Source organism: Ictidomys tridecemlineatus, chromosome 4 (assembly GCF_052094955.1).
Source record: "Ictidomys tridecemlineatus isolate mIctTri1 chromosome 4, mIctTri1.hap1, whole genome shotgun sequence".
NCBI classification, from domain to species: Eukaryota; Metazoa; Chordata; class Mammalia; order Rodentia; family Sciuridae; genus Ictidomys; species Ictidomys tridecemlineatus.
Window position 1 is genome coordinate 86,109,448 of NC_135480.1, and position 25,028 is coordinate 86,134,475.

The 25,028-nt window shown below is 35.6% G+C and overlaps 1 protein-coding gene across 4 annotated transcripts in view; it reads left to right on the plus strand.

Moving 5' to 3' along the window:
• Nucleotides 1–25,028, plus strand: part of Arhgap42 (Rho GTPase activating protein 42) — a 256,075-nt gene that overhangs the window by 183,573 nt on the left and 47,474 nt on the right. For all 4 annotated transcript variants that reach the window (XR_013437853.1, XM_078046909.1, XM_078046910.1 and 1 more), the window contains 4 exons: nucleotides 1,602–1,703; nucleotides 8,849–8,959; nucleotides 17,102–17,206; nucleotides 19,277–19,406. Coding sequence is in view for 3 of the 4 variants with exons in the window: in XM_078046909.1 (XP_077903035.1) it covers nucleotides 1,602–1,703; nucleotides 8,849–8,959; nucleotides 17,102–17,206; nucleotides 19,277–19,406 (448 nt within the window). In the remaining variant the exon portion in view is untranslated. The remainder of the gene's footprint in view (nucleotides 1–1,601; nucleotides 1,704–8,848; nucleotides 8,960–17,101; nucleotides 17,207–19,276; nucleotides 19,407–25,028) is intronic.

The window sequence follows — 25,028 nt, forward strand, 5'->3', positions numbered from 1 at the left end:
GACCAGCTGTGTTTCTCTTTGTGAGACTACCCTTTTCTCCTTAGTTAATAAAACTCCCTGAGCATTTTTACATTTCCCTTGTTTTTTTTATAGATGTAATGCTTCAATATACAAACAAGATTCAGAGTACTGACATTATGCTTCTTAAATAGCCTAGAACTCACAACTTTTAGAGCAAAACTATACTTACTACTCTTATTCAACTCAATTCTACCAGCTCACCTGCTACAGTTCCACATGTGGAAATAGATCTTGATGTGTTCCTGGAGATAGGATTGAGAAGAAAGTTCAGAATGCCAGTGGGTGAAAATAGCCTTAAGAGATCAATCTGGATCTGATAACCTCAGAATAGTGGGGAAGACCCCCTAAGTTAAAGGTCTTTCTTTCTACCTCCCTCTTTTTTTTTTCCATCCTTCCCTCCCTTCATTCATCCATCTGTCATTTTAAAATAACCCTTCTAGGAATTCAAGCATGTAAAGAAACAAAGCACTGTGCATAACCATCATATAATTTGTTTTCTAAAAGACAGTGATTCCTGAAGGAAGGTAGAAATCTGTGTTTTATAAAAGCAGACACTTGACTCAGATTCAGGTGATACAGAGATTGCAGTTCCAGAGACACTGAAATAAAAGGAAGGAATTATACTTCTTTAGCCAGTGAAACTCATGAGTGTAGTTATAATGTTTGTTTAATATGGACTCATGAGTGGAAAAGACTTACCTGGTGGGTACAATGTTTATAATCGGAGAAGATTACATTCCCAGATATGTCCTGTTCCCTTCAGTATTTCCCTACATTTGTATTTCTGTGAAAGCATGCCTTAAGTTAATAGGTAAAGTTATTCCCTTCCTCCATAGAAGACCTGCCTTTTTACAGGTACATCTTCCCCCAGTTTGACACTCCCTACCCCTGCCCCCCCACAAAAAAAACAACCCTGAGATTTTAGGAATAAGTAAAAGTCAGATATTAGTTATATTCAGAGTATGTGATTCAAGATGTTATTAATTATCTTGATTTGACTTTGAATTTCTTACTTAATTATTTAAAGCTACCAGAATTTTAAAAATCTGTTTTTCTCCTTGTTAAGAATAAGTTGTTTGAAAATTGGGTATCTTTTCATGGCTGAAAACTAATATTATGCTATGAAAAGAGTCAATGAAAGTAGTTCTGTATTTTGGTTATCTATTAACTCCTCTGTATCACCAAAGATTAAAAAAAAAAAAATTCCTCTTAGTCACATCCCAGACTTAACTAGATCAGAGTATCTTTTGGGGTGTTGGTTGCAGGACTTCCGCAGGGGTCTGCTGTAGTCAGGCTACACTTATCCACATCAGTTCCTGTGCCCACAGAGGTGCAGCTTTTCATGTTTGTACATATATTTCTTCCCCAAAGCTGGAAAGCTGCTTAGAGAACTGAATGCATACTCAAAAGATATGCTTCATATCCTTCTTACTTCTCTACTGGATTAAGGATTTGCATACAATTGTAACTCACTAAATTGTTATTAAATGATTTTATTGGACACTTGCAGGGAATGGTGAAAATGAAGGCTTTTTGATGCTCTAATTTGAATCTCTTTTGTTGTCATTGTTATTCCCTAGGATGGAAAGAAGAAGTTTGACAAGGAGAGTGAAAAATACTATTCTATTCTTGACAAGCATTTGAATTTGTCAGCAAAGAAAAAGGAATCTCATTTGCAAGAGGTAAGCTTTTCCAATTGAAATGAGAAAAGGACATTAACATTATGTCCTATAAAGTCAAAAATTTCAAAGTTAGAAGTACCTTAAAATCTACCTTTTAATAAAACAACAATAACACTAGCTAACTTGATTGAGCTTACTCTGGACAGCTACTTTAGATACATTATGACATTTAATATTAGTGGTTTCAAGTGAGATTAGTATTTCTCGAAACAATGAGAAAAACTGAAACAAGACGTTTCCCCTTTCTTTTTGTTGGACATATTTTAAGGAGAAAGGATCTGTCAAGTTCATGTTATTGCCTTTACATTAAATTGAAAATATCTGTCACATTGCTTTTAAAGCTTTGCTTTTGAATTCAAGGAAAACATTATATAACCATTTGTTTTAAAATCTCAATTATTTTACATCAATTTTCTTTAAAAACAAATGAACAGGAATATTTTACTAACAAATATACCTGCCAGCAGCTATTTCTTCCCTTTGTCTGAAATATGTTACATTTTGTTCCTCCCATTGGTAGTATCTTTTCATGGCTGAAAACTAATAGTAATTTAGTAAAGTCAAGAGTAGTCCTTTCACTAAGGAATAGTACAGTTTCATTTTCAGTGATAGGACATGTCAGAAAATCTGCCTTGTCATTAGAGCAGCAAAATCCTGAAGCCCCACCCTGAGGTTCTTTCAGACATGTCCTGTGGAGGGAGCTGGGGTTGTGAAGTTGGCTTACTGGGGGCTCACTGCTACCATCCAGAACTTCATAGGGAATCTGGGTACTGTACTTCTAGCTATCCCAGTTGTGCATCTCTATATGTATCTTCCAGGTCCTTCTCCCAGGAGAGCCTCCTCCCTTCCTGAACTATCTTTCAAATTCAACCCAGACGTCTGCTTTCCTTACTCTTTTACTTAATTCCCATACCTTCAAATTTAGCCAGAAGTCACGCTTAATAAGTTAGGAGTATTACAAAGTTTTCACAGTGTCAAAAAGGATTAGGAATGTTATTTTTGTTCTTCTGATTCCTTTTTTTTCCCCAAAAAATGTACATGTTCTCATTGAGAGCACCCCATTTCTTCATTTATAGCTGGTTAATATTGATTGAGAGGTTTGGTTTTGCTTAATGTTTACACATAATTTTAACCTATGCCTTCTATTATTAAAACATGCTGTTTAAAGAGCATAATTCAGTATATGGTTGTGTGCTTATGGAAAGGTTTTGCGACAAAAGTGAAATGAAAGACAATCTGTCATTAAAGTAAATAGATTCTGTTTTAAATTTCTTGGACATTTAATTTTACAAGGGTTTGGTACTGCTTATTGTTATTTAAAATTTCATTTACATGTTCCAAATGTTTAAGTGCTTATATTTCTATTTATACATCATTAGCATAAACCTTAGAGAGAAAGAGATTATATTATGGCAGTGGACAGAGGCTCCTTAATTGTCACCAGTACCTGGTATCTGCCATACTAAGGACAGTGGCCAGGTGTCATTTAAAAACTTGCCTGCCTCAAAATCAAAGGTGGTTTTTAGAGTTCCTATTGAACTTCAGGTGCTTGGTGAATATGAGAAGCCCCTTTTAGTTAAGACACTTCTTAAACCATCTCAAGGAAGTGATAGTTTTATTCTAAAGTCCCCTAAAGGCTGTATTTCAATTTCTCCTGACAATTTAGCTTAGTATTTATTAATTTCCTTGCTAGTGGCCTCAGTCCCTTAGGCTATGACATAATAGAATATGTACTCTGTATTTAGTTGGGGGCTGGAAAAGATTATAGCATTGTTAGTAATGTCTGCCTCTTCATCTCACTCTGCAAACATAAAAAAATACACACACTTCTTTGCCAGGAGGCACAGTCGCCCACACAACTTAACTTAAATTGTGTTAAAGCAGCTCCTTGGGGGTATATAATATAGACAAGGAAAAATGTGGCTTGGGAAGTTTCACCCCCCACGCTTCCAGGAGTCAGACCTGTTACAAGGAGATTCTGCCACAACTGCATTTAGTCCTGTGACATGGCTTTAAATGTCATCTGTTCCTTTCCAGAGCAGCTTTGGCCCTTCTGTCAGCACCAAGCTCATTAGTTTGTTCTCACAAAGACCCCTCTGTGCCTGCTCACCTGCATAGCTGTCTCTTTATTCATTTTGCTCCTAGAAAATAAGTGGCTGGCCAGTTCCAGCCCTGAATTGAAAGGTCAGCTTGTGTTGATGAAGTTCCAGGGCCATCCGTTAGACAGGTCATTGAAGTGAATGGTTGTTAAATGGAAAACAAGCATATCAAGTTTACAGGCTGTATAATGGATGAAAAGAAATAATATTCAGTATGTGAATGAGTAATTACTTTCTGAGGATAGAATATAGAGATCATAAAGGAAATAGAGAAAGGCCTACATGCATATAAGTAATTATTTCAAAAAGACATTAAACCAAATTAAAGACAATGCATTAGGAAATTTGTACAACTTATGACATAGTGTTGCCATCTCTCACACATGGGAAGTGTTTGAAATCAGTGGAAAAAATGAGCTAAGGATACAAAAAGGAATTGATCAAAGAGGAAATATAAACTAAAATGAAGCTTGTTTCAGTGTTACGTGTATTAAATAATACAAGCTAATAACAAGATGTCCTTATTAGTTTATTAAAAATGTAATATCTATTGTTAGTGGAGACACGGGAAACTGTGCATACTTTTGTTCTCTTGTGGAGAACATAAAAAGATTTAATCACTCTTGAGGTAAATTTGATATATTTCGACAAACCTGAGATGTATCTGATAAATAAGATGATTTCTATTGGGAAGAATTTGCTCCAAAGAAATGATCAGAGGTGAGTATAAAAACTATGTAAATATTATATACATAAACAAATTATTCATAATGCAAAAGTTGAGAAACATCTAAAATGGCACAGAAGAATAATTAGGGTAAATAGAAAAATATAGTGTGACCAAAAATTGAGTGTGATATGATTAAGGACAGTCACTGAAAGTTATTAGGTAATGTTTATTAGATGTACATTTTGTAATTTATATATAAAATCTCAGTAAGAAACCTTGTAAAGTGGTAGAACTATCCATCTTACATTGGAAAATAATTTTTAAACCAGAATATACAGTAATACCCCAGATTTGTTGTAAGGTAGGTGTATTGTATATATCATTGTGTGTTACACATCAAAATATTAAGAATGGGGTTATAACTCTTAACATTTCTGTGTTATAGTAATGAATAATGAATTTATAATAATGGATTTTTATTTCCTTTATAGGTAGAAGAAAAAGTAAAGGGGTATCACTAGATAACCCTTTGAAGAGATTCCTCTTATCCCCATTGCCTCAGTAAAGCAAATCCCTTAGATTCAGTTCTTGTACCCCTGTTCTTATCCTGCAATTTGCCCTTGAAGTTTCTCCTTCTTCCTTTTTTCCTATAATGTCTCTCAGGTCACAATGTTATGCGTGACCAGATTGCACTGCCCAGATTACCACTTTAGATTACCACTTGGTGACACATTCAAAATCTTAAACATCGCCATCTTTCTCAAATTTGCTCCTATTTTCAATTTCCTTAATTATCTGTTAATATTGTTATTATTTCTGTGTCAGCTATCATTGACTTTTCCCTTGCTTTTCATGCTCACTTCTTTCTACTTAGCTTTCTTGTGGGGGTGCACCAGATGCTTTTACCATTAACAGTAAGACATCTTACATTCATGTGTACCCTGCCACACATTTTATCAAGCTATTCTGTACAAAGCTCATGTTAATCCTCCTGAAATGCAGCATGGATCTTGTCAAAGTCTTCTTCAAGGTTTAGCACTGTCAAAAGGGTGTAGTCTTCACGCTTTCTGTCTTTGCTACCTTATCTGCCATTTCTGATTATTCCATACCAATTGTTAAGTTATAAACCTTTTGATCCATGGAAACATAATTTTTGATTTCTCGACTCTCTGCCTTGAAACTCCTGTCATTTATCTCTGCCTACTCTAAATATCTCTATTTTTAAGAGCCCATCTTAAATCTTTTCTCCTTTGGGGATGATTCATCAACTATCACATGAGACTTTCCCCCTATTTTGAATCAGAGAGCTTATTGTAGTTAGGGAGGAATTTAGGTAATCTGTAGAACTGTATGGTTTTCTTATGAAATTAATTTGGTTTCTTACTTTACAGGTGTAAACAACAGTATACACCCGTTGTTCTGGTATAATTATTGCTAGTTGTATTTAAAATTCTCCCAGTGTACATGATAAATCATATTATTACCTTACTAATCCAATACAAAATGTAAACTACCACTTTCTACAAGGTTTATAATCAAGTGTTGGCTAGTGTACTGCCGTTACTTTATGTACTAACAGCACTTATATAAGATTTTTTTTTTAAAAATCTTACAACAAAAAGAAATGACACTGTCATATTCCGTAAACATTGTACACTCTGGATGACCTTTTCGAGCACCTTTGGTATATGGAATTTCCATTATCTATCTAGATTATAAGTGTTTGAAAACCTGTATAATTGGCAAGAATTATTATTTCTCTTTAATCCTTTGTTTTCTACCCCACCCCCATCTTTTGAGAGGTGTGGAATGATACTGTGCTTGGCAAATAAATTTCTGAAGAAATTATATAATACTCTTGTCTCATGGGTCCCATGACACCCACCATAGTAGTGATTTGTTAGGAGAACTCATAGAAAGACATGTATAGTCCTTCTTATGGTAGAATTTATTACAGCAATAGAATAGAAAGAAAAATCAGCAACAGGAAAAGATGCATGGAGAAAAATCTGGGAGAAGCCAGATGCAACCTTCTAGGTGTCTTCTCTTATTAGAGGCTCATGGAATGTGCTCAACATCCCAGCACTGAGTTCTGACTACTCAAGAGGCTCCATGCCCAGGGTTTTTATTGGAGAAACATCACATACGCACTCTGCCTGGAATTTACCCAAATTTCAGGCTCTTGAAAGAAGGTGTTCAGTATACACCATATTGTTTGCACAAATGGTTTAGACACATGAGCCATTCTTACCAGTTAGTGATGAGAATCCTGAAATTCATATTCCCAGACATGGGACACCAGCCAACCTCGTAAGCAGACCTTTCAAAAGGCTGCAGACAGGATTGATGTACTAACTCTTTTCTGGACAACCTGTTGATTAGAAATAACCACTTTAGTCTCTAAAGGTGTCTCCGGATTCTAGTTTCTTCCATGTGCTACATAGCACAATCAATAACATCTTTTTAAAGTGAATAAAATAACCTGCATAATAGAATGTTGCCTTGGAAACTGAGAATTTTCTTACATCTCTCACCTAGTAGTACACCGAAGCTTCCTCTGGAGAGCCCAATCTCTAATTCCTACATTCAGTGATAGTGGGTTTGTGGTTGGAAACTGGCCATTTTGGGACAATTTGCCCCATAAAAAAACAGCAACTAACTTCAAATCAGGCTTTTCTGTCTAAAGAGGCAGTTGTTAAACATGTACTATATGTACCACCACCTCTCATTATTCACTTAATTCATCCTTATATATAGTTTGGTTCCCTAAGTGATGGGAAGAAGAAAAGAGATGGTTTATGTGAAATACTGATCTTTGTTTTAGTGGTACCTGCCTTTCCTAAATGATCTTTGAGGGCTCAGAAGGTTTTTATTTCAAATATTCTATATGATTTATGTAATTTCACATGTATTAGTTTATAAACTTGGAATCCTCAACTTTAAAAATCCCAACAAGTTGCTGATAATATTGGGTTATTTTTTATATAAATAAGTGCATAATAAGTATGTAATTTTTTAAGGATTTACATATGAAGTCTTGTGGTGCTATGATGTCCCCAGCTAAGAAACTTAATTTTATTTCTTTCCTTTTTAGCTTTTGTTTGTGAAATTAGCATTGTAAATGGCTCCAAAGCAGTTTTCTCTTCCCAGATTGCTAATGGACAGTGTATTCCAGAGAGCCCATCCTTTTCATCTACTTTTAGTAATCTCAGCTGGCAGCTAGGAGTATGAAGCTGGGCAGGAAAAGTGAATCCTGTCTCTCCACAGAACTAAAGTCATTTCTCAAGAGTGCATCTGAGGGGCTGGGGATATAGCTCAGTTGGTAGAGTGCCTGCCCCTGATTCAATCCCCAGCACCACATACATACATACATACACCCACCCACACACCACACACACACACACACACACACACACACACACACACACACACGCAAACACACAACAAAAGAGTGTATCTGAGGATGTTAGCCATCCTAGAAAAGGGAAGGAGAAGCGAAGTCAAAAAGAAACTGAAATGATCTCTTTATCAAAAGAACCTTATTGCAATCAGAAAGAATAAATGTGCCCAGCAATGATGGAGTACACTTCGTCAGGTTATATCCATTGATTATTTATTTACTTATTTATTCTGGCTCTGCTACTGAATTATCTTTCCAAGATTTTACCTAGTGATGTAGTCCTCCTGCTTAATATTCTCAGATGCTTCTTCCTTGATTAAGATCTATCTTTGTTATTCAGTGTGCTAGATCTTTCTTAGTGTGATGCTAACCTGATTTTCCCTGCTTCCTTCGTGTATTTACTCTGTAGCCAACTCTTCACATTTTTTCATGCTTGTTTTTTATGAGAATGACTCCTACCTTTTACTTTTTTTTTTTTTGGATGATTCACTGTCAATTATTCATCTTAAGATTCAACTTAAACTGGGCACTGTGGTGTACACCTATAATCCCAGAGACTTGGAAGGCTACGGCAGGAGAATCGCAAATTTGAGGCCAACTCAGCTACTTACAAGGCCCGGTCTAAAAAAGAGGACTGGGGATGTGGCTCAGTGGCAAAGCAGTTTTAACTTTTACTGCAATCTTTAAAATACCTCTTTTGTAATTTTTTACTATACTTTTTTTTTTACTTACTAATATGTCTTAGATTATTATATATCATACTGTTTTATGCTGTGTCTCTGGATGCTTCTCAATTCCATATGCTATAATCGCTTGTGAGCAAGGACTGTAATAAGTGCTATATTAACACATTTTGCAGGAATTAGCTTTTAACGAAGACTTTGGAGTAATATATAAATTGAATTCCTCTCGATATACTGACAGTCCATCAGTAATCACTCCTTGTATCAAGCTTTGCCTATTTTTCACTCTTTAGGCAGATACACAGATTGACCGTGAACATCAAAACTTCTACGAAGCATCATTAGAGTATGTCTTTAAAATTCAAGAAGTTCAGGAAAAGAAGAAGTTTGAATTTGTTGAGCCGGTAAGTGCTTAGTTTTCCTGTAAATTAATAGGATCAACACAATCAACACACACAAAAAAAACCTTTACAGTGTATTCTTATTAAAAATTATGATTTGTAGTCGGGCACGATGGCACATGCCTATTATCCCAGCAGCTCAGGAGGCTGAGGTGGGAGGGTTGTGAGTTCAAAGCCAGCCTCAGCAAAAGCCATGCACTAAGCAACTCAATGAGACCCTGTCTCTAAATAAAATACAAAATAGGGCTGGGGTTATGGCTCAGTGGTCCAGTGCCCCTGAGTTCAATCCTTGTTACTGAAAAAAAAAATTATTATTTGTAAAAATAAAAGGAGGTGAGTGCATGAGGGATGAATAGGTGGAGCACAGGGTACTTTTAGGGCAGTGAATTCTTCTGTTTGATAGTGTGATAATTGGTGAGTGTCTTACGTTTGTCAAAACCCATAGAAAGTGCTGTACAAAAAGTGATCCCTAATGTCAGCTATGGATTCAATTAATAATAGTAATAATATATGTGTATTGGCTCATCAAGTGTAATCAGCCCACCACAGAAATGCAACATATTAATAATAAAGGAAGCTATATATGTGGGGGAGTGCCAGGGAAGGAGTGTATGGGAGAGCTCTCTGTATTTCCGTTCAGTTTTTTTTTTTTCAGTAAACCTAAAACTGCTCTAAGAATGAAGTACATTATTCTAAAAAATGATGTACATTACCTGCACACGAATGAACCCCACCAGTAAAGTGCCCCATTTGCCCAACCTTTAGGTAAAGAGAAAAAGAAAAAAAAAAACAGAGGCCCCTTTCTCCCTTTGTTCTTTCTCCCTTTTCTTATAGAACTGGAATCTGCCTGACTTTTCCTGTGAAGTCATTTATTTTCCTAAGTCAGTGTAAAAAGTAACAGATTCCTTAGTGTAAAGCACATTAGAGGAAAGAACAGGTGGCTGGTCTTTGCAAGCTTACTTCATTTTCCTGACATTTTTAAAAGTGACACCCCGATATGTTACAGCATTGCTTAAATGAGCATCTCTGTAAGGTGGCAGCAGTGAGGAGTAGAGGTGGGCTCAGGAGTCAGGGTACTCTTTTGCTATAGATATATCTCAATTCTCATGAGATGAAAAGCAAGGATTAATAAATTTATAAGTAATCAGATATTTAATTTCAGCCGTTCTTTTCTTCCTGAGCCAGTCTTTAAAATGTCATTTAAAATAAAAATGAAATACCTTGTTCCCACTTCAGTGACGGTGACAGTGAGAAGGGAAGGGATGATAACATTTTAAAATGTGTTTGACATAATTTATTTCCTAATGGGAACCCACCTGTGATGCCCTAAAGATATGAGAAACTGAGATAAAGCCAAGACAGGTGGGAAGCATTGGTCCCTGCCTGGCTTCCAGGACTTCCGCTTTGCTGGAGCCATTTCACTCTCTTCTGGAATCTTGGTGCTTGGCAAGTTTGTCAGGCCACTCCCTGAGCTGGGATTAAAAGAACTACAGGCCATAACTCAGGCTTAGGATTTCACTTTTATGTTTTATTGGGGATAACAGACTTAAGTCCAAATTTTGTTTGCCAGACAGCTAAGTCCTTAAATCCCTTAGAATGAATTGGTAACTCAGGCCCTAGACCCTTTGAGGATCTGATTAAACTTCATTCAATTTAGGGGGCCTTTGGAAGCCCATGGAGGGTTTGTGGACAACTTGTCAGCCTAACAATCCTCAGCTCTAGGATGAAGACCATTACTTACGATTCCTGGTCTCTTCACATGGACTAACTGCCTCAGAATCCCACTGTGGCTTCTCAGCCCCCACTTTTTGTTGGCAAACTGCTTTCCCTAGTGCCTCCCTCCTGGTATTTTTGGAATCTGAGCTCTTTTTTGACACCAAACTGTCAGACCCCATTAATTCTGACAACTTTCCTACATATTTCTTCCTTATGTGTCCCATTTCCTTCAGACCTGGCTCATTTTCCATGCTGTTATTCCTCCCCACACCTGGAATGATCTCTTTACATCTGTATACCTTCCTTTCTTCCAGAGAGTGACAGGGGATAACCTACTTCCCTAAGTCTCTTTATAGCCCATTCTGTCTGCGTGCGAACAGTGAACTAGACCATTCTATAACATGACACCAAATGTGTAAAGAGAAGATGGTAAAATCATTTGCTCACAGGCAGCAGAAGGAATGATAAGAATTTATGAATTCCTGTGAAAATACATGCACAGAAGTGGAAGCTGTCTCTAATTGAAATGCATTTTCTTCCTTCTTCTACCTTATCCCAAACCAGGGTGTTCTGACAAGTCCTCTGCAACATGCCTTTCTTCTGACACCACAATCAGAAATGATGTTAGATTTGTCATTGCACAGTATTTTCTTGGCTGCTGTGTTTTTCCTGTTAGACTGTCTGGCCAAACCAAATAATAGTGTCAGTTTAGTCTCATCCTCATTTCTAGCCTTACGGTGTCATACATGGAGTTTTATGCAGTATCCATTTCAGTAGGGAGAAATATGTAAATGAGACCTGAACATTGATGTAGATCATGTGTAGGAGATCTTTATAAATACTTACTGACCATTTATATTTCCTCTTTGGGGGAATATCTATTCAAATTTTTTTGCCTGTTTTTAAACTGGGTTGTATTTTTATTATGAAGTTATAAGAGTTCTTCCTGTATTTTAAATATGTCTCTTATCAGATAAATGATTTCTACCATTCTGTGGACTTTCATTCAATTCAATTTTCTTGACAATTTACATTGAAACAGAAGAGCTTTTAATTTTGATTAAAGTCAAGTTTATTCTGTTGTTTGTATTTGTGCTCTTGATGTCATATCTAAGAATTCATTGCCAAATGCAAGATCATGAAGCTTTATTCAAGTGTTTCTAAGTGCTTTATAGTTTAAACATTATTTAGGTCCTTGATCCATTTTCATTTCATTTTTTTTCTGTGATATGAGATAGAGATCCAACTTCATTCTTTTGAATGTAGTTATCTGGTTATCCCATGAACTCATTGTCTTTCTGTTGAAAAGATTGTTCTCTTTCCATTGTATGGCCTTGGTGGTCTTATGAGACATCCGTTGACTGGAAATGTATGGGTGTTATTTGTAAACTTTCAGCTCCATTTTGTTCATTTATATGTCTCTTCTTGTGCCACTGACACACTCTGTTCATTACGGTGACTGGAATTAAAAGTTGAAATCAAGAAGTGAAATCTTGTTATTTTTTTTTTAAAGATTGTTTTGATTGGCTAGTGTCCTTTGCAATTTCACATGAATTTTAGAATCAGCACATCAGTTACTACAAGGTGTTAGTTGAAATTCTGTTAGAGACTGTATATCGATTTGAAGAATATTCCTGTATTACTAACTCAGTTTACTCAGTTTTCCAGTCCATTAATGTGAGACAGTTCCCATTTATTTGGACTATTTTTAATTTTCTTTGGCAGTGTTTGATAGTTTTCAGAATATAAGTTTTTATTTTTGTGCTTCCTTTGTGAAATGCATTTAAGTAATTAATATTTGGTAAATTAATCCCTAAGCATTTTAGTCCTTGTAAAGCAATTTAAAATGGAATTTTCTTAATTTCAATTTCAGGTTGTTCATTGCAAAGTATGTAGAAATTCAGTTGATTTTTATATATTAATCTTTCATCTTGGGGCTGGGGATGTGGCTCAAGCGGTAGCGCGCTCGCCTGGCATGTGTGCGGCCTGGGTTCGATCCTCAGTACCACATACAAATAAAGATGTTGTGTCTGCCGAAAACTAAAAAAATAAATAAATAAATAAATGTTAAAATTCTCTCTCTCTCTCTCTCTTTAAAATTTTTTTTTTCAAGTTGCAATCTTGTTGAACTAGCTTATTAGTTCTAGTAGTTTTATAGTGGATTCCTTAGGATTTTATATATACAAGATTATAGCATTTACAGATTTGCTGTTTTCATTCTAGTCTGGATGTTTTTTTGTTTGTTTGTTTGTTTGTTTGTTTTTTAACTTGCCTATTTACCATAAGGAGAATCTGGAGTGCAGTATTAACCATGAGTAGATGAATAGATAAAGAAAATGTGGTATATATGCACAATGGAATACTATTCAGCATTAAAAGAGAATAAAATCATGGCATTTGCAGGTCAGTGAATGGAGTTGGAGAATATAATGCTAAGTGAATTTAGCCAGTCCCAAAAAACTAAATGCCGAATGTTTTCTCTGATATAAGAATGCTGATTCATAATGTGGTTGTCGGGGGGAGCATAGGAGGAATAGGCAAGCTCTAGATAAGGCGAAGGGGAGGGAGGGATGGGGAGGGGCATGGGGTTATAAATGATGATTATTATCCTAAGTACATGTATGAAGACACAAATCGTGTGACTCTACAACCAGAGATATGAAAAATTATGCTCTACATGTGTAATGTGAATTGTAAGGGACTCTGCTATCATATATAACAAATTAAAATTTAAAAAAAAAAAAAAGAGTGAGCATTCTTGTCTTGTTTCCAAGCTTGAGGGAGGAGGACATCCAGCCTTTCAGCATTAAGTATGATGTCAACTACAGGGGCACTAGGTCAGCGAGTAATCTTTAGTAATAAAATGTGTTCTATATATTTTTTTTAGTCTTCAGAGATAAGCAGTGAATTATATTTGATAGCTTCTCTTACCCCATTGGTAAGGCTGCAAGGAATGCTCTATACGTATTGGTTGTGAGGTCTCTCAAGTCAAAGGACAAATTTGGAGCATGATTGGCAGTGTTGCTCTGTGAAGCTGGGACATCTCTACGACTTTTAGGATTTAATAGTCTAAAGAAAATGATTGCTTACCATAATTATTACCATTTGGGAAAGAAGGCAAGCATGCAGGAATGAATCACATCATTTTAATACTGTTTACATTCCCAGTTCCACTCAGTTTTGGCAACAGTGATCTGGAAGAGTGATCTGCTGCAGAGTCCTTCCCTTAGCCTCTGTGCCACCTCTGGTCCCTTTTCTCAGCTCTTACTTTTCTCTGTTATGTATTGCGGCTCTCTGTGGGCCTTTTAAGCTGGAACATTTTGAAAGTGCCTACATCCATACTGCACTTAGTAGTCCAGTGATTAATGGACTGGGAAATTATGAAGGTTTGTTCATTGGCTCACTTTTTAAACGATTATTTATCAATAAATGTAGTATTGACTTTTACTTTTGTTCCGGTTATTGAAGTGAAAAAGAGGTGATTCTAAAACACTTGGGAGTAATAAAGTGCTAAATGATATTTTCCCAGTGATGAAATTTTTTAGTATTAAAAACTGTTACAATTGCTTTCATTATTACTGTTAACATCCTGAAGATGATGTTACTTTAAGGTAAACTGATACCTTAGTATTTTGCACAACACCTTAGCCACTTAGACACATTGACCAAATAGATATGACATTGTACAACTCTTGACAACTTTCAGAATGTCCTATTAAGTTCCTGTGGTTTAACATCATGGAATTTGTCAAAGATAAAATGAACTAGTAGAGATGGAAAACTACAAAAAGTTTCACTTTGCTGCCATCTAGAGGCAGTTATTTTACATGCACTACCTTCATTAAAAGCTGTTTCCAAAGCTATGGAAGATGGAATAAAAAGGTAGATGTTTCTTAGTTTACAATTTTTATGTCCTTTCCATAGAATTGTACATAGAATTTTACCTAGAAATTTCCATAGAATTGTACTCAGCCTATGCTGTTATCAAAACATTTTTTTCTGCTAAGTGAATCTGAATCCTAGAAGATACCAATGACTCTATTTCCATCTTGACTAAAGTTGCTGCCTTTAAAAGGATATAATCTGAATAAAATGGAGGTGCCAGAATCATTCTTTTAAAAATATAATTAAGCATTAAACAGTAGAGCTCAGTGGAAAATGTTGGTTTGTTAAAGTTCATGTGAAAATACTTGCATAAGTGAGTTTTACTTAGGGGATCCATGTGCTGCTCCATGAAGCAGCAAGCATCAGGAGACCCTTTGGGTTGAGGGGGTGTCTCACAGCCAGAGTTCAAAAGAGAACACCCAGTATCTTCTTCAGATGTCTACTCTTTTGAAATTTCACATAAATTTAGGATTGGGGTGTCAAGCCAGAATAGAGCAGTTCACATACATTATAAGCCTAAGGATTAGAACTGCCCATTTGTTTAATTTTCAGTAATATTCTTGCTTCTATTCATTCAGAATGGTTTACTTCTTACTGAAGTATTGAGGTGCTTTGTCTTTTCCCATGTTCTGAATGCTCTCAGAATATTAAGAGATGAATTTCAGGGCATTAGGTATTTTATAGAAAGATTTATCACAGGTCTTCTTAAAGTATCTTCTTTATAAATTTAATTAACTTTTGTGCTTATGAAGATTTTAAAATAACATCTGCTTCATACAGCATCCAGTTCATAATGAGGCAGTTTAATCATGGACTAATTATAGATATTAAAAAATGAAATAATACTCCTCCAGCAGCTTCATAAGCTATTAAATGGATATGCAGAGGACTAGTGCTATCTGTGTTCCAGAAGTATTTTTCTATTTATCTCTAAAAAGCTTTAAATCTACATATTCAAAGTCTAATTAAAGGTATTTTAAGCTCCATTTTGGTTTACCTGGGCCATAGTATACACATCTGGGCAAACTGCATGCCTTTTTTGCAGGGGATGGTGGGATTTAACTCAGGGGAACTTTACCTCTGAGCCACTTCCACAGCCCCTTTTTATTTTTTATTTTGAGACAGGCTCTCACTATGTTGCTGAGAGTCTCACTAAGTCCCTGAGGCTGACCTCCTTGTCTCAGCCACACAAGTCATTGGGGTTACAGGCATGAGCCACTGCTCCCGGCTAGACTATGTGTCTTATTGAATAATTTGACAAACAGATTACAGCATCAATTTAGGATAATCTATTGAGTACTGAGTTTTGATAATAATTATTAATTTATATAATACTGCAATATAAAATTATTCCAAAATTGGCAAATAGTACAGTTCATCATGATACTGGGAACTGTTGAATAAGAGAAGAAAGATCCTTGAACTAAAACTACAAAACAATTTACTGATTTTGTATGATGTTGACTTTTCTATTGGAAGAAAAGTATTAGGTCATGTTTTCCAATAGAATCAATACTTCTGTTGGAAATCACAGCACACAGACCAGTTGATGCTTAAACTAGTTCTCCCCAAGTCCAGGAAGTGTCAAGATGCTATTCACATATGAAAATGGCCACAGGCTGCATTTCCTCCTTAATATAAACTAATAAGTTGCAGACATATTACAAGCTACTTTGCAAAAATATTTCTAACTTTGTACCAGGAAGTATTTGTGGGAGAGATCAACTTAGTGGATGAGTCTGTAGAGTAAAATTTCAGCAAATTCAATTTTAAAAAATCAACTATTTTTCAAATGTAACTTAGTCTATGTAAACATAAATATCCCATAATTCCATGGAAAGCCAGTCTTTTTTTTTTTATAGATAAAAACATAATAAACAACAGTGTATTTGATTATTAGAAGGCTGGAACTTTGGGTGGAAATTATAGTTTTTCTAAAGAAGATTTTACTCTAAGTCTGATAGGAAAGACCTGTGTAATCCACTTTCATGTTTTTGCTTAACACAGACTGTTAGGGGTTCTTCTTACTCCTTGCTGAAAGATCTCAGTTCCATAGCAAAATCAGTACTGCCACCTTGTGACACTTTCCTTAACTTTTCTCTGGCTTAAACTCATTTCTTCCCTTGAGCACTTCTTATCTGTGATTTACTGATGGAGTCTTCCTTACATTTGTGTTTTACTTGCTTGTTTTGGTAAGAAGCTTTTCCAGGGTAAAACCTGTGGCATTTTGTTCTTTATTCCATTTTGTGGTCTCTTGTGGATATTTCTTCAGTACATTTGAATAGCAAAGTAGTTAACATGACAATTGATACCATCAGACTCAAAAAAATTTAAATCACTATCTATAAAAAGGAAATGAAAATTGGTTCTTGTGGTTTCTGTTTTACAACTATAACTATGTTGCTTGCCTTACCAAACAAAAAGGTTGAACATTTGTTCGATTGAGAAATTACAATGAAATAGTATTTCCTCAGTATTTTACATTGTTGATCATGTTTTCAAAAACAAATTTTCGTGCTTTTTAAAATCTCTTTATCTTTGCAGCTTTTGTCATTCCTTCAGGGTTTATTTACTTTTTACCACGAGGGATATGAACTCGCCCAAGAATTTGCACCATATAAGCAACAGCTACAGTTCAACTTGCAGAATGTAAGTTTATAGCTGTTCTTCCTGCCTTTCCTCAGTGAATCTGATGATCACAGGAGAACTTGTTTGTAACCAAGTCAAACCGAAAAATCTTTCAAAAACTTGTCTAGGTAGGGTAAACCTCAATAATTTAAAAAAGTCACTGTATTAAAAATACATTTTTTTCTAGCTGCTAGGTAAAAAGTATAGCATAAAAGAACAACGTTTATGTTAAAAAAATATTTAAGCCAGCAATTTTTCTGCCTTTATTCAATGTTCTTGTTAATTTACTGGCTAATGCAGGATGAATAAATTCTAGAGATCTGTTTTACAGCATGGTGACAATACTCAATAACAGTATTGTTAGAATTTACTGAAAATTTGTTAGTGTAGAATTTTAATGTTCTACACACACACAAATGTTAATTATGTATATTAATTAACTTGATTGTGGAAATCATTTCATGGTGTATACTTTATCAAAACATCACATACACCTTAAATATATACAATTTTTATTTGTCATTTGTACCTCAAAGCTGGAAAAAGAAAAGATACTGATTGACCTTGGGCAAGTCTTATCTGTTGAGATAGTAACATTTCTACATTTGTGAAATGATATTATTAAACATGAATACTCTCAGGTCCCATCTCTCTGTGAAGAGGGAGAATAAAAATATGTGATATTTATTATTCTCAAATAATATGAATAGTGAATGTGGTTTTGAAACATTCAAAATAACTGCTTTAAAGCATAAGCAAAAATTATTTCCAAACAGCCCATTTCGCTGAGGTTTATTTTGTGAAGTAGTCTAACCAATCCTTTTAATCTCTGCTTTCACAACTTTATAATTTTTGATTTCCAAATACTAAGCAATAGCCATTAAAGAAGAGCAAATGGCCAACCCATTTCTGCCTTGTCCAACCTCACAAAGAGTGAGGTCCTCCCGGTGGTTGAGGTTTTTCTGTAACTGAAACACTGTTACTCTAGCCAGAATCATTTAGGACAATTGTACTTAAGTTTCTATTAAAAAAAAAAAAGTGGTTTTCTGCTTATTTGGATCTTACCATTATAGAGATGTTCATAAGTAAAAATACAGAGTTGGAATGTCCCATGAGAAATATATAATTGGATTTATTCTATTTGTGTTTTGAGTTTTCACTTTTATTTAACTTAGATTTTCTGGAAGAATTAATTTCACTTTTTCCTATTGTTTTTCAACATGGAATACATTCGGACTTTGGGGGTAAATATTAAAAAGGAAAATTATAAAAGCCATAGCATTTTTATGATTTATTTCCATATTAAATTCAATTATGTTAAGTTTCCAGTGATTCATGGATAGAAGAAGAGGAAGAAATTGTAAAAATACTGAATTCTGTATTCTTAAGAGAAAAGTAGCCGAAAATTCACAAGAAAAATTTCTTAAGCTGATTTAAAATTCAGTACTTTTATCATGTACCACAACAAGATCTTAGAGTTAGGTGGTGATTTTTATATTTTCAGACACTTCTTATTAAGGTAATGTATCCTGAATGCAAAAGAGACTTTTATAGAGAAAAGCATGATGCTTTCTACAGCTTAAGTAAACTTGTTGTAAGGTAAGTAAACTATATCTTGCAAAAGATGTCAGGACTTGGAAGACTATTAATTTTTATGACTTAATTCATATACTAATCTCTAAATAACTATGTTAGTATTTCTGAAAACCACACCATATGATGTTTCTTCATCAAAGCTTTTGGAACAAGAACGGTGAACTGTTTTCTTGATTTATTCAGTACCACTTATAATCAAAAATATCATTTTTTTTAACCTCTAAAGAATCAAATACCTATGTATCTACTTTTTGTCATAGAGAGTAGGGAATTCAAAACTGTATTTAATGAATCGTACTTATTTTTAATTGCTAAATTTACCACAGGACTGAACATCAACCAGGATCATGGATGTGGCAAATGACACTGAAAGAATCTGAGTTATGTTTTTTGTACCATTTGCAGTTTTGAGATTTTAGTGGTGGGGTTCCTCAGAACTGGTAGGAAACAATGAAAAAAAATGTTTTATTTTTTTTGTTTGTTTGTTTATTTAAGACAAGAAATAATTTTGAAAGTACTCGCCAAGAAGTAGAACGGTTGATGCAGAGGATGAAATCTGCCAACCAAGACTACAGACCACCCAGCCAGTGGACAATGGAAGGCTATCTTTATGTCCAGGAGAAACGTGAGTCTGAAAGGCATAATTTACATATTGTGATTTAGCATGCTCTTTTTGTATGATGTGACTTGGTTGCTTTCATTTTTTTCTTGTAGGAAGACTGAAATTTCTCGTAGTTCCCTCATGTTTAGAATAGCCTGCTCTCCCATCACCACCACTACAGTGACAAAGCTCTTCCCATTTTGGCATCAGGGTCTCTAAGTTGATATCGTGATGAATGTGGAACTTGCATTTTGTACTGATGATACAGTTACCTGAGTTCAGTTTTAGAATTAAATTGTAACACCTCATCTCAACTTAAAGTTGCATGGAAAATTGAAAATCAAAACCTTTGTCAGGATGAGTCATCCTAGTGACTATAATAATAATTTTCTCCTGTAGCGGCATTATTTTGTTTAATTCTGTGCTCTGCCAGTTTTCAGGAGTAAAATTGGTAATTATGTCATGTCACATTGACACTCTTTACTTCCTGAGGTTAAGAAATAAGTACTAGATCAAATAGAGCATTATTATAATTGCTTCATGCAAAGGTTTTTCTCACAAAAAAATTTTTAAAAGCCATTTAAACTTGTATAACTAGGCTCCTTTCTGCATGTTACTTCCCTTAAGTGGAAACCAGTTTGCCTCTTTTGACTGAGTTAACTCTGTTTCAAATTAGATTTTCCCTAAAGTGCTGTACTTGTACTGTTCATATTGAAGGAACAATCATTTTATTCTCAGTCTCTCATGGACCAGTGTCTTTGTTAAATACAAACTCATGTGCTTAGATTGTGCATCAAGGTCAAATTGCTACAAATATTTTGAAATGCACATTCCTTCTTCTCACACATTGAAACTCACAAACCACATGGAGTACCACTTCTTTAACATCTCCATGTCAGTAGGCTAAAGAGCAATGAAGTTCTCTTGGTTGGTATAACAACTTAAAGGGTTTTTGATGAGGATTCCCAGAGATATTGGGTTGGCCATGAAAAGTTTTTAAATATATGCAACGTGGTCACTAAAATGCCAATAATTTTTGCATTTGAGATTCCCAGTTGATGCTCCATTGTTGGATATCGTTTACAAGCAAATAATTTGATCAACAGACTCAGCAAAGAGATGCTGGCTTAGGAGATCTGGGCTCCTAATTTTTTTTCTCTCATAAATCTACTTTGGCCATTCCTAGCTGCTCTATAATTAGAGCATAATGTGTAACTTCCACCCCCGAGTTCATGAAGAAGGAGCAATCCATTGGTTCACATATAGGGTGTAAAGATTTGGCTTGAGTCTCTAAGGGAATTTTAAAATATTTATTTTAAATCTTTCTGGTTTGCAAACCTTGGTATAAGGGTCTATTGGGAAGAGTCACTTTTTTCATTAATGATGACTTTGGCTAAATGGAGGAAGGATTTGTTGACAGTAAGGGTTCTTCAGACTTGCAGTAGGGGTAGAAGAGGTTCCTTCCTTGTGTCTACAGAATTTTTGTTCATTCTAACCTGATAACAGTTTATTTCTTGACTTCTTTTCCCCACCCTGGAATATGTCCCCTCTAGAACTTTCAGCAGGTCCTCCTAAAGTGCTGGTGAGTTCTGCCCTGCTGCAGTGGCCTGGGCCCTGCCTGATGCTGAAAGCTCTCAGTCAGACTCTTAATTCTTAATATTAACACCTCTTCTTTGATATTGTATCCCCAACACAGTTTTCACCTTGACTTTCTCTGTTATCTGCCCACATATTTTTTTTTATTTTTTATGTATAATTGACATACAATAAATCACACCAATTTCAAGTGTACAGTTTGATAAGTCTCACCATGTTTGCATCTCTCTATCCACACCACTATCCAACCTGATAAAAGTACTCATCACCTTCACAATCCCTTTCTCCTGTTTTTTTCACCTACCGCCTTCCCCAATTCCCCTTGCCTGGGGTTTAAAAAGAAGAGTGTATCTGTTTATATGCTTTGGGAATTATTTTTCTGTAAGGGGAAAAAATTCAAAGCCCCATCCAACTGGAGAGCATTTATGATAAGAGAATCTAATTAAGATGTCATGGATTGTGTGCTCACTCTCACTGAACATGTCAGTTCTGTTGGAGACAGAAAATGGGATAAAGAATTTGGCTTCAGGATTTGCTTCTTCTGCTGCTGTTGTTTTGTTTGTAATGAAGGCATAAGACAAACTCACACAATTAGCAGTCATTAAAATATCAAGGTCTTAAATGGAGTGGTAAATAGTGATGGGCATGACAGGGTAGAAGCAGATCACTATAGTTTGGAAACAGATCTCCACTTTATCTGGGTATGTATTTTATGTTATCTGCCTCTAGACATGTGTGAAATCACATTTGAACTGACTTCAATTTACCAGAAAAAGCAGGAGTCCCAAAGTCATTACTCTGTTGGAATTCCATGTCTGCTCACTAACTCTGACTTTTGAAATGCATATTCCCTCTTTTTCTGAGCTGTCTCTCCATTCATAAAAGGGATATTTATTCTTATTTCCTAATGGTGTTGCAAGAATTAGAGATAATGTTTATAAGATGTCTCTATTTTCAGTGATGGTATTAAAGATAGCATTAGGGCCAGGCATGGTGGTGTACACCTGTAATCCCAGTGGCTCAGGAGACTGAGGCAGGAGGATCTCCAGTTCAAAGCTAGCCTCAGCAAAAAGCAAGGCACCGAAGAACTCAGTGAGACCCTGTCTCTACATAAAATACAAAATAGGGCTGGGAATGTGGCTCAGTGGTCCTGTGCCCCTGGGTTCAATCACCCCCCCAAAAAATAGCATTATGCTTACCGGAGTCCTAACTATTCTAGGCAATGTACATTCATCTCATTTAATTCTTTTTTAAAAAATTTGTTTTAGATGTTGATGGACCTTTATTTTATTTTATTTTTATTTTTATGCAGTACTGAGAATGAAGCCCAGTACCTCACATATGCTAGACAGCGCTCTACCACTAAGCTACAACCCCAAGCCCTCATTTAATTCTTGAAACAACTAAGAGTATCATTTCTCCAAAAGGAACAAATGTAATCACATGTCCTGTTGAAGAAACTATTCTCTGCAGCATCTAGGCTCAGTTTTATTGTACATAAAATGCTGTTTATAATGTCTGACTCAAAATGTTCTTAGATAAAATTACAGGCACCTAGTAGGTATTTGGTGAATATTAATTCCCCTCCCACTCCTCAGACACTCATCTCGGCAACCTGAGATGGTGACTAGGTAAGATAATTAAACTTCTTTTATTTTGCAAATTTAGAGCTACAGTAAATTTTTATTTTCCCAGACACTTACAGGGAGTTCAGAATTGATTGTCTAAGAACATCTGTCCTGGCTGACTGCCAGGCGGCTCTAAGGGAAGCAGCATGTGTGTGCAGCAAACTTGGCCATTAAATGCGGGAGGTTTCAAACGTAAGATGGAGGCAGGAAAAAAACATCTTAAGTCTAAAATGTCATCAGAGCATTGCAGGAGCTTATTTTAAAATTATAGCTAATAATGCTTCTGAAGTTGCTACCTAAGTACTAAAGTCACCATGAATTTCCATCCAGCCATTTTCTACTAATCAATTCTAAGTCTTTAAGTATTTATATCACACATAACAGAGTTATCAACAAGTATCGTTAAGTATTATAGTATAAAATGATCTCAAAACGGAACTGAAGTTAATTGCAATAATCGCTTGTGATTATAAAGTATATGGCTGTGCCCTGTAATTTGAAAATCTGGAGTGGCTTAAGTATTCATGTTAAACTTGTCACCAAGGGCACCATTATTAAGGAAAAAGAATGCAAATGGCTCATGGAATACTTTTCTAAAGAGGTGAATTTTTTAATATTTCAATTTCTTGCTTCTAAATCTGTGGTTCTGAAATCATGCCAGCAATAACAATTGTGCACATTTGTTGCTAGAGAAATCCAGGTGTTAAGCAAGATGGGTCCCTAGATGAAGAAGCTTTATAGAAAATAAGCTCAATTTTCAGCCACTCAGCCCACTGTGGCATTTGAGTACAGAACACTTAGTGACCCTGTGGGAAAACTGAAGGACTTCTGCTTTGGTCCTAAAAAGGTTGAACTAACAATATATCCTATCCTCTGGCAAAGCAGCAGCATCCACATTGTTTAAGGAGAGCACTGGGCTGTACCATGGTATGCCAAGGGAGAAGTCTGCACAGTGGGGAAAGCAAGGTGAACACTACACAGATGCAAGCTTCCTTTTTAAAAATATATATTTTACTTATTGGGGGGGGGTGCACTGGGGATTGAATACATGGCCTCCTGCATCTAGGCAAGCTCTCTCTGAGTTACATTCCCAGTCCTATAAGTTCCTTAAAATATAAATGGTGGAAATTATTTTCATTTTAAGGAGTAAAATGAATTTGTTTTCTTTCATGTTAGTGGTAGAAGGAGACAACTCCAGGGTCAGGAAGGTCTTAGAGCAGGATGCAATCAATCATTCCTTTATTCTTTGGTCAAATATTTTTTTTGACCATGTTCTAAGGATTATGAATATTCTAGTTCAGCTAATCATATCCTGCTCTTAGAGACTTGTACAATATCATGACAGAGATAGGAAATACATAGATTAGTAAGATTTATCACGTTTAGCAGTTATAACTGCTAAGAAGAAAGGAAAACAAGAAAGAAAGATAAGAAACATCAAGGTTGAGGGTGTTGAGATGTTAGCTATTCTATAGGAAAATGTGTATTATGAAGGTGACATGAAGGAAGGGACCTGAAGGAAGTGACAGGACAAGTTATCGGATACCTGAAGGAAAGGTAGTTCAGGCTGGGAGAGTAGCCAGTGCAAGTGTCCTGGGGTAGGACTCATTCACTGTGCTCAAGGACCAGGAAGGGAGCCAGTGTAGCTGGATCAGCCTATGTGAGGCAGAAGGCATTTGGGTGTGAGGTAAGAACAGCATGAGATATATGAATACATGACCAATCATGTACAACCACAGAAGGGGAAGTTATATGCCATGTATATACGATATGTCAAAATACATCCTCTGTCATGTAAACTAAAAAGAGCAAATAAAAATAAAAATTAAAAAAAAAAACAGAATGAGAGGTCATATTATATGGAGCCCACTGGATAATAGGCTCTTTGGTTTTGAATTGGAGTGATCTGGGAAACCATGGGAGGGTTTTGAACAAAGGAGTGAACTGACCTGGCTTAATATTTAGCAGGATATTTTCTGACAATTTCCAGAGTAGAGAACAAGAGTAGATGTAGGGGAAATAATTTTTAATCACTTGGACTATTTATTATTCTTTCTACATCTTAGGAGGACAAGTACATTTGTTTCTTGGTATCTTGGGGGGGGATTGGTTCCAGGATCCCATGTGAATAGCATATTCCAATGAGGCTCAAATCTTACATAAAATTGCATATAACCTACACACATCCTTCTTACACTTTAAATTATCTTTAGACTATAATACCAAATGCAATGTAAATGTTGTGTAAATAGTGGTTATATTATATTGCTTAGGGAATAATGACAAGAAAAAACTTTGTTCATGTTCAATGCAGGTAGGTTCCCCCCCACCCCCAGATCCCCCAGATATTTTCAGTCTGCAGTCTGTTGAGATTGCAGATTCAGAATGGCAGATATGGAAAGCTGGTTATATAATACCTTTT